This window comes from Falco peregrinus, chromosome 3 (assembly GCF_023634155.1).
Source record: "Falco peregrinus isolate bFalPer1 chromosome 3, bFalPer1.pri, whole genome shotgun sequence".
Lineage (NCBI taxonomy): Eukaryota > Metazoa > Chordata > Aves > Falconiformes > Falconidae > Falco > Falco peregrinus.
The window spans coordinates 92,473,338-92,483,615 of NC_073723.1; the positions used below are offsets into that span (position 1 = coordinate 92,473,338).

The 10,278-nt window shown below is 56.8% G+C and overlaps 1 protein-coding gene across 1 annotated transcript; it reads right to left on the reverse strand.

The window, feature by feature from the left end:
- Positions 1–701: 701 nt before the first annotated feature.
- FOXF2 (forkhead box F2) lies at positions 702–6,457 on the reverse strand. The gene is given in 4 exon segments (XM_055800062.1): positions 702–1,557; positions 5,444–5,678; positions 5,680–5,848; positions 5,850–6,457. Coding segments are annotated over 4 exon segments (1,179 nt in total). The 3' UTR covers positions 702–1,390.
- Positions 6,458–10,278: the final 3,821 nt, after the last annotated feature.

The window sequence follows — 10,278 nt, forward strand, 5'->3', positions numbered from 1 at the left end:
GGGACAGGCTTTGTTTTGCTTGGGGTACTGGGGGGGGGGGCTTTTTTGTTTTCTTTTGTTTCTTTTCTTCTTTCTCCCCTCCCGCCCCGTCCACTGGCCGCGCCACGCTCAGTGCCTCCCCCAGCCCGTACCAAGATCCCTCTCGCCGCCCACCCGTGACACGCCCTCCCGGGTGCGCCCCCCGCGTTGCAGAGGGGCTCCTGCCCCCGCACCTGACAAAGCCCCCTCGAGGCACAGAGGGACCCCGACGGGGCTGCGTGGGCAAGCGGGACGGGGACACCCGGACTGAGCCCTGAACAGCGGGGAGGGCGGTTGGGGCCGGGGGACCCCTCGAAGGGAGGAGGGGGCAGCCCGGCCTCTGCTGCTTTGGTGCCCGGTTGTTTCAAAGCCTGCCCAGAACGGGGGGCACAGCAGGGTGGGAGGTGGGTGAGGGCGGGAAGTGCAGCCCAGAGACCACGGCACTGGCCCCCTCGGGTCAGCCGCTCGCTCCCCCAGCAGCTGGAGGATTTGGGGTTGCAGCTTTAACGATCTCGGTTGCTGGGGTGGAAGAGTTTTCTCAGGACACGAGGGAAAAGAAGTGCCTGTCCAGTACATCGTCGTTTATATACATTTTATTGAAAAAAAAATTTGTACATCAAAATATTTTGGCAAACTGTAAAAAGTATACATAAGTGCAAATATATTCTCCTTTTAAAGCAATAGTGTGTGAGTATACACGAGATTTATTTAAAATAAATTTTTAAAAAATATTGTGGTAGAAAACAACTTTTGCAAAAATAAAAAACAAAACGTTGTATTGCTGCAATACTGGGGAAAATGGAACTTTTCTTAAAGTCTATACACGAAAAGGCTAAACAATACTGTTTTAATAATATCAATCGGTCGGTGCTGAAGTCCATACAAAGTGTCCTTGGTGGGTCTCGGGGAGAGAAAAAAATAAAGAAGTAAATTTCCCGCTAACGCAGCAACGGAAGGGGGAGTCCTCACAGGTGCTGAGCTGGGAGATTTATTTTTCCTATTCAAAGACACTTTCTCGTATAAAAATACATCGAATTGTTCCCTTTCCCAAAGCTCGATTCTTTAGGAGATCACAGAAAGCCGGTTTATGATTAAGGTGGTCAGACTTGGCATAAGGACACTTACATCTCACCTAACCCAACACATCCCACTAGGCATTTTTCTTTTAGGAAGAGCTTTGGAGCATTATATCGGCTGTACGTGTCCTTCAAGGGATGGAGGGACTGACAACACTGCTTCCTTAGGTAATTTTGCTAAGTGACTCGTGTACTATCAATGCTATCAGAGTGCACATTATATTTAATCTGCGTGGGTCCGTCTATACCTCGGCTCTGTTCCATGCCACCTGATTGTCTCTGTTGGGGCGCTGCCTTCACATCACGCAGGGCTTGATGTCTTGACAGACGCTTTGATGGTGGTGATGGTGATAGTAAGATCCACTAGCGGACGGGTGAAACGACGAAATGCCATTAAAATTGAGGACAAAATCTTTCCTGTCACACACCGGGGAGGGGTGATGCTGGTAGCGAGGCAATCCCACTGCAAAAGGAAATAACAAGAGCTGCTCAGCGGTCGGGTAGCGCTGCTCGGGCGGAGCAGCCCCCTTCCCCCTCACCCGCGGGGGGGAGAGGCTGCCTGCCGGTTCTGCTCCCTTCCCTCCTGTGTGGGCTCCCCTCGCAAGGTCTGAGACCCCTCTCCGGCTTTCCCGGCAGAGAACCGGGCGCTCCCCCGGGGCAAAGCCTGCCCAGCTTGTAGGGCAGGAGGAGCGGCGGGTCCCACCGCCCCGGGTGAGGAGGGGAGGTGGATCCCCCGGAGCCCCCCACCACCCGTGTGGGTGGGCTCGAGGTTGCAGCCGTGCTTGTACGAGCCCCCGTGCCTGCTCTGCGGGGAGGTGACAAACTGCACAGCCGGGGGGCACACGGGCTGCGGAGAGGAAGCCGTGCGGAGGCGGCTGCCCAGGGACACATGCCCGGCTGCATCCCGGGCACAGTGTATCTCAGAGCATCCCTCCCGTGCGGGCACACCCGCACTGCCTGCTGCCTTCCCCGCTGCCTGCCCCGCTGATCAGCGGGTGCGGTAGCTCAGCTCTGCGTGCGGGGTAGCTGAGGGAGTGTGGGTGTGCTAGAAGACGATGCCACTTGCGTGTTTTTCTGGATGCGCTGCAGCCATTTGAACCCGATTCCCCATCTTGGCTCCCTCTTCCCCCGTTCCTGCGAGGTTTTTGCTTTTTTTGCCTTTGACTTGAATGGCTGCAGGTTGAATTCCAGTCACGATCCGTTTGTGTGTGGATACTGTATTTATTTATGTGTGCATGTGTGTATGAGCGTGCACGCCTATTCGCATGTGTGTTTTCATAAACGTTAGACACAGACCGAGGACACCCTACCGTTTATCAACCGCAAGTGAAGTACATCCATGGCACCGACACATAAACGACCTTGCAAATTCCCATTTCCATTTCCCACAGCCTAAGGCAGCCTTTCAGGGGACAAAGTCCCAGGGCCTCGTGGGAGATTCACCCCACCCCCACCCCCCGCCGCAGCCCGAGCCGTAAGGCCGAGCTGGGATCTTTAATCTGGCAGGGTTCCTACTGGATCTGGCGGCGAGGGGAGCATTGCCTAAGCAAGGCCCGCAGGGCAGAGCCAGAGAGGGATTTGGTTTGGCGTGTGGATGTCAAACTCGGCTAGCGGGATCCTGTCAAATCTGACCGAGGGTCAAGGGGGAGGGAAAAAAAAAAAAAAAAGAAGACAGAAAGAAGGGCTGGGGGGATAGGGAAAACAGCGAAAGAAAGAGAAGGAGAGTGAGACAAAGGAAGAAAAAAAAAAAGGAAGAAAAAAAATAAGGAAATATCCCCCGTTTTCCCGGGGACGGCGGAGCCGAGCCTGGCGGCGGCGGCCGACGGGGCTGCGCAGGCGGCAGGCACAGCCCGTCTCCTCCGGCACTGTCCCCTCCTTCACCCCGCAGAGCTCACTTTATAAAAGTGATTATTTCTCTGGATTTCCTCGGCTTTCTAATAACCCTGCTGGTATGCTCACCATAAACCGGGGCACTTTATTACAATCCTGATTCAATCATTTAGCAGGATTTAATAGTGTGCGAAAAAAATCCACTCCCCCCCACCCCCCAGCTTCAAAATCCTTTTAGCAGAACCAAGCCTCCTGTTTCCAATTTTTCCCTCGCTTATTCTTGGGTCTGACGCAAATTGAAGGCTTTAAGTCTGCCCTGTCGCTGTCATGAGTGGAGGATTATTGACCGATCGACAGCGATTGCCACCGAATTTGCTTTGCATTTAACTAAGAAAGGGAAAGGCGAAATTCACTTGCTACCGCTTTTGTGGGGAGAGGTGGAGAAAAATTATTGCTGGTAACAATTGCGAATGAAGGAGCTCGGATCGTTTTTCCCCATCTCCTTTCACCCTACTAAAACGTTTGCGCCGCAGAGATTTTACGTTGCACACACAAATGAGGACTGGATCCACGCAAAAAAAAAAAATTAAGAGGGTTAATTTTTCTTTTTTTTTTTTAAATCAAGGAATGGGGATGGCTTCCACTAAAGTCCTGGGCCCAGAGCCTGAAGCTCTAGAAAATAAGCGGAGAAACGCCGTTTTGCAGAGTGGTGGCGTTAAATCTGAGCTGCTGGTAGCGGACGCTCGTCGTCGGCAGTAAGAAAGCGTCCGTCGGTCCGTCTGCCTGTGTATCCGTCCATGGACAGAAACAATTCGGATTTAAACCGCCTTAGCCTCGGAAACCGTAGTGGAGGCTTCGGGGGGACCAGAACCCTTGCTCGCTCTCCCTCTGCCTTTTGTTTTGAAGAGCTGTTCTTGGGCTGCTTCGCAATGAAAATTTCTCTTCCAGGAATCGCCTTTCCCACCTCGGGTGGCTGGTAGGAGGAGGGGGGCAGCTGCCTCCAGCCCCGCTCCCCAGGCCAGTCCCACTCCCACGCCACGCGTGGCCCCCTGGGCCCTACGAAGTAGCTCGCAGGAGTAAAAGGAGTAAAAGAAGCAGAGAGGAAAAAAAATCGGAAAGAAAGGAAAAGAAAAGAAGTTTAAAAATAATGAAACAAAACAAAGCAGAAAATCCTAACGGTAAAGGTACGTATTTCGGCCGGGAGATGCCCTTGCAAACCCGCCGGCGTCTCACCCCAGCTCCCAAAACCACGTGGAAAGACGACCTGAATCTCCGAAAAGTGGTTTAAATATCAGTAGCAGAGCCCCGCGGGCACGGAGGAGCCCAGCTGGGGACGCACCGCGTCCCCGCACCCCTCTGCGCCGAAACGCCGGTAAGGCGGTGACCCGCTCTGCAGCCGCCTCTCCCCAGGAGCCACTCCGGGACTATTTAAGGGGTTGGGTTGGGTTGGGTTGGGTTTTGTTTTTTTTTTTTGTTTTTTTTTTTTAAGGAGGAAAATTTGCAACCGCTTGCTGTCCCCTGACCCTCAGCGTCCCTGCTGCGGTGATGGTAAAGCGGCTTCCCCGGCGGCCGGGCTGCGGCTCGCCCTGCCCCGCGGAGGCCGGGGCAGGCTGCGGGGCTCGCAGAGGGACAGCAGAGTGATTGACAGGAGCCTAAGGAGGGGGCGGGAGTGGACCCAGAGCTGAGGGTCGCCTGTATTTGTTACTTGTTGAAATTCCCATAAAATTGAACAAGACCCCGCTCTCATAGGGGTTAAGTCAGGCTAAAATCCTCTTCGGTGTGGTCCAGCCCAGACTGTCTTTGTTTGCTTAACCTCCGGGACCCATGTTTAAAAGGGCTATTTGGAAAATTTCCCCGTAAGAGCCCAACATCTTTTACCCATTTTTGTGCTTGGATTTTTCTGAGCAGACATTGTAATCACCGGCCGGGGGGGGGGGGGGGGGGGGGGGGGGAGGTGGGAGACAGAGACCAGAAAACTCTTGCCCTCCGGTTGCAGAAATACACTGGATCCGCTTTAATCTCTCTCGCATTTTTCAAGATAAGCGAGTGGGTTTTGGCTTTTCGGGTGCTTTTTTTCCCCGCAGGGCTCAGGGGACAGCATTTAACGCCTTTTTTTGATTCCTCCCGCGACGCGGCCGCGGTTTCCCTGGGCGGCGGCGGGGCTCGCCCCGCTCTCGCCACTGCGCACATGTCGCCGGCACCGGGGGCAACGTGCGAACCGGGACGGAGTCGGGACGGAGCCGGGACAGAGCCGAGCCTTCTTCGGAGCGCTCCTTCTTGGCGCTGGGCGAGGAGAAGGGATGCTCGCAGCAGTACCCGCAACCCCCTCCCCAGACAGCCCCCTTTCCCCGAAACAGAGTAGCTCCAGCCCACGCGTATTTTCCTCCCGCTCGCAGACAATGCCCCTCTTTTTCCTGCACCGCGGAGGTCGGGGGTTCCCCGCGCAAAACCCTCGTCGCCGGAGAACCCCCGCCGGCGCCGCGCTCCCCGCCGCCCCCGCCGCCCCTCCGGGCCCCTACCTGAGAGGTCGTCGCGGGGGCTCTGGTGCAGGTAGCCCTGCTCCAGGGAGTAGGAGGGCACGCTCGAGTGGATGCTGGAGGAGGCGGCGTTCGCGGCGGGGAGGCCCTGCTGCTTTATGTAGGGCGAGGCCCCCGAGGCTGTCCAGTGAGCCGAAGGGCTCGTGTAGGGCGAGTGGCACTCGATGGCGCTCGCCATGGCCGGCGAGGAGGGCACGGGGCTGCTGCTGCTGTCGGGGGCCGTAGTCCCCGTTGGCAGTCACCGGGCAGCTGGCCATGTAGGTCGAGCCGGGGTTAGGCGACATGTGCGGGACGTGGTGGCCGCCGCTGAGTCCCTCGTAGCCGCTGGCCATGGCGTTGGGCATCATGTCGAGGTTGTAGCCGTTGGAATGGCAGGCGAGGGAGGCGGGGGGGCGCCTGGAAGTCGAAGCCCTGCGGGAGGATGGAGGCGCCGAATCCCAGCCCGTTCATCATGCGGTACATGGGCTTCAGTGCCTGGCATTTCCTCCTGAAGCCGCGGGGCCGCCGTCGGAAGGAGCCCTCCTCGAACATGAACTCGCTGGCCGGGTCGATAGTCCAGTAGTGGCCCTTGCCCGGGCGGCCCAGGCCCTTGGGCAGCTTGATGAAGCACTCGTTGAGGGAGAGGTTGTGGCGCACGGAGTTCTTCCAGCCCTGGTAAGAGCCGCGGAAGAAGGGGAAGCGGGCCTGCAGGAACTGGTAGATCTCGCTGAGGGTCAGGCGCTTGGAGGGCGAGCTCTGGATGGCCATAACGATGAGGGCGATGTAGGAGTAGGGGGGCTTCTCGGGCCTCCGCAGCCCCGAGCTGGCCTTCTTGCTCTTGGAGGACGCCGCCGCCGCCGAGGAGGAGGAGGAGGAGGTGGAGGTGGAGGAAGAGGAGGTGGAGGTCTCCAGGGCGGAGGAGGGCGGCCGGCTCATCTGGAGAGCTCCGGGAGCCGGGCTGCAGGAGCGGAGAGGGACGGGGGGCTCCAGCCGCTGCTGGCCGCTCTCGGTGGTCATCTGGCGGAGGGAGGGGAATGGGGCAGGGTGGGGTGAGGCTGGGAGGGAAGGGGGGGAGCCGGGCGGGGTGGGTACCGGGGCGGGGGGTGCCCCGCAGGGGGAGAGCCGGGGGGGGGGGGGGGCGGCGGTGGGAGCTGCTGTCCTCCGGGCACCTCCTCAGCGCGGCGGGCGGCGGCGGGGCGGCGGCAGCGCCCTGCGCATCCCTCCCCGCGGTCCCTTGCGCAATGGCTCCTCTGCTTTCCGCCGGAGCCAGGCACTGGGCGGGATGGACCGGACCGGCCCCGGCCCCGGCCCCCGCCCTCCCCGCGCCGCCCGCGGAGGCTTCGCTCAGCGCCGCTCCGCTTCCTCCTCTGCCCCCCACCTGGGGACCATCCCGCTGCCTAATCCGGCAAGGGGAGGAAGCGCAAGAGCCCCCCCCTCCAATCTCTTCCGCACTGTTATTCTTCTATATATACTTTCTTCCTTGCGTAAAAGGCACAGCGCGACTGCCTATCAGTTCCTTCAATCTTGCTCTCCTTTTTTTTCCCCCTCCCTTTACCCCGCAGACCCCCCTGAATTCGGCCGAAAAATCAGCAGAGAGAGGGAGAGGGGCGGGGGGGAGAGACCACCCCCTTTCCAGCTGGCCTCTGTCCACCCGTCATCTGGGCAGGAGGCGCTGCTGCTGCTGCCGCTGCCGCTGCTGCTGCCGCTGCTGCTGCCGCGGCACCGTCCCCGGCTCGCTCCCGCCGCCAGCCCCGCAGCGCGCAGCGACACCATTTACCGCCTCCCCGGGGCTCCCTCGGCACCGATCCGCCCGCTGCTCCCCGGCACGGCCCCGGGCCAGGGAAGCGGCTGCCAGCCAGGAGCTCCACCAGCGCGCCCCGGGACACATGGACACTGATGCTGCCGGGTGCGGGCGTGGTGCGTGTGAGGGGGTCGCCCGCCCCGCGGACCCCCAGGCAGCAATGTCTTCTGCTCCTCAAACCTGCTAGACCTCCGGTTTTAAAGACTTCTCGCTGCCCTTTGCCACCCCCCACCCCCATATAAAATGAGTTGCAGCAGGGATATACCCCGAGGACCAGGGATGCGCCCTCTCTCCGTTCCCCGGAGACGTCTCCTCGGTGCAAGCGGCGGGTCACGCGTGCTGGCAAACGCCGTTTGCCGGAGGAAACGGGGCGCCGGAGGGGGCAGGGAGGAGAGGGGCCGGCGGGGGCACAGGCCTGCTCCCAGATGATGGAGGAGGCTCCAGGATCAAACTGGAGAGGCGAGGAGGACGGGCGGCAGGGCGAGAGGCAGACAGGGATGCTGAACCAAAGGCACGGGGGTGGGAAGGATCGGGCAGAGCAGGACGCCGTGTCAGCGCGTGTGTGTGTGTGTGTGTGTGTGTCCCCGCCTGTCTCCAGCGCAGCTCCGTGCTGAGAGCTCGCTGGTGGGTACGGGCAGGGAGGGGGTGGGGCTGGTCCCAGACAGTGACCTGCAGTTGAGTGGAAGCAGGCTTTTTCCATCAAACTCTGCCTGGATACCACACACAGAGCCCAAGTGTCAGTTTACTGCCCTGAGCCCGGCTCCTTTTCCCTAAGCTCCACAGTAATTAGACAAAGAAAACCTAAATTAACTGAACAGGCGTCGACAGCTTCCTCCAGATCACCACTGCTACATACATGGGAATGTGTCCGAAAATGGCTTGATTGTATCTGAGGATCAGCTAACAAAAACACTACCAAGCCCGGCAATGTTTACTACACATTTTAATAGAAAAAATAATCGTCTGGTGGATAGACAGGGTTTACCTTTCCTGAGACATCGATTTAAATTGTTCCCATCGTAAAAACGAATAATCTATATCTATCCATCTTTTTTTTTCTTTTTTTCTTTTTCTTTTTTCCCTGGAGGGGCGGGGAGGCCGACATGAGATTCCTGATCCCGTTGTAACGACCTATTCGGAATATTTGAAAAAAAATATCTGTGGTTTTATATATAAACACCCTTCCCTGCTCTAGATCGACGAACGAGGGTGCTTTTTCGCCTTCCGCCTGTCTTAATGTCACCTTTGGATGACAAGTCCAAGTAATTTCTGACATCTTTAGGAGGCTAAACGCATTAAATACAAGGGGTGGGACGGGACGTTGCCTAAAAATCATTCTAACCTGCCCCCGTTTCAGACAGTTCGTTTTGATCATTGATATTACTCGAGCGGGAAGAGGCTTTTATTCCCAACAGAGATGTCACGATATAGGAAGGTGTCGTTGCTTTCTCCGCGGTGCGAGACAGGACAGACAATGAAGCAAAGCCGGGCAGGGCAGCCCTGTGGCAGAGAGCCGCATGGTGCTTCAGTCGCGACTTGACACAGCTCCGACAGGAGAACCGGGGGACATTCAGTCAGCCGTCTTCTACCTGTTAGTCATGTCTTCTTCTTCGCAACAGACGCTTGTTTGAAACAGAGCATGAAGAAGTCTCCAAGACACGCTCCTGAGACTTTAAAAGATGGTTTGAAGCGCCTATGATTAAACAGAAGTGCATTTGCTGTTTGGTGGAGATGTTTATTTTGGTTGGTGTATCCATTTCTGAGCTGATCCCAGCTTTGGAGCGCAACTGGTTTGTTTTACCAAAGTATACGGAAATTAAACTTTTTGGCAGATTTGGTTACTCAGATGTTGTTCTATAATCATCATTTTTATTCTAGGAAATCTCTTCATTATTGCGGTTTCAGTTTCATGTTCATAACACAGTCCCCTCTGCTTCGTGGGCTAAGTGAAATAAGTTAGACTAAACCAGTTAAGAAAATGGGAGACAAATATGAAAGATAAATGTTTACGGTTATCTTGGAGTCCTTTAATTCTTTCTTCCCCCCCCCCCCTTTTTTTTTTGTTCTTTTTCTGTTCTTTTCCTCCCTTTTTTAACTGCCTGCTTCAGGCTCTTTCCTCTGAGGTCCTGCAGTTGAGAAGCGTTTTTTCAATTAAAGCCGAGACTGAAACTTAAACAAATCCCTCCAGTATTGTAAAAGTGCGTTTCCTTAAGCCCTGGAGGATTTTCCTCCAACTGTCAGTTTCAGGGTGCCTGGATTTAGATCTAGATCTACACCGGCTGACAGAGATCCCTTTCCGCATGAGGGGCATGCGGGCATTTTAACGAGCCGGAGTTGCGGAGAGCCCGGCCCCCGCGGCCCGGGGGGCAACCCGGGGGTGGGGGTGGGGGGGCAGCCCCGCAGCGGCGGAGGGGGCCGAAAGGCCGGGATGGGAAGGGACTCACAGCACTCTTGCTCCGTCCTTTGTGCTGCTCCCGGGACCTCTTGACTTCTCAAAACCTCTGGCAGTAGCCGTGCGATCCTGATGTTTGTTTAGAGAGGTTTTTCCGCTTTCTTTTTTTCGCCCCCCTCTCCCCCCCCCCCCCCCCTTTTTCTTTTTTCTTCTTCTTGGAGTAGGCCGCGAGCAGGCGTGATTTTTTTTATAGACTTCTCCCTGAAGGCTGCCATCAGGACCCTTCTTCCCGGCTTCTGTTGAAGAGTCGGTCTCTCTTTCCCGAGGCAGAGGAAAAGGAGAGATGATCACAGCATCCGAGGGGTTGAGACACCTCCCATCTCAAGGGCAGACAAGGACATTCAGTGCAAACGCAGGGGCCTACCTCTCCTTGCGGGAAAAAAACCCAGCCCGACCCCAAAAGCATCATCAGACGCTCCCTGAACAGGACGGGCACCTCTCCCGTAGCACTTTACAGGGGGTTACCTGGGGTATTGCCACATGGGTTTGGCTGGCTTCCCGTGAAGATACCTTGGGAAAATTTTCAGCAGTGCCTAGATGTGGGGGGAGTTAAGCCTGGGTCAGGACACCTCCATGAAAGTAGTG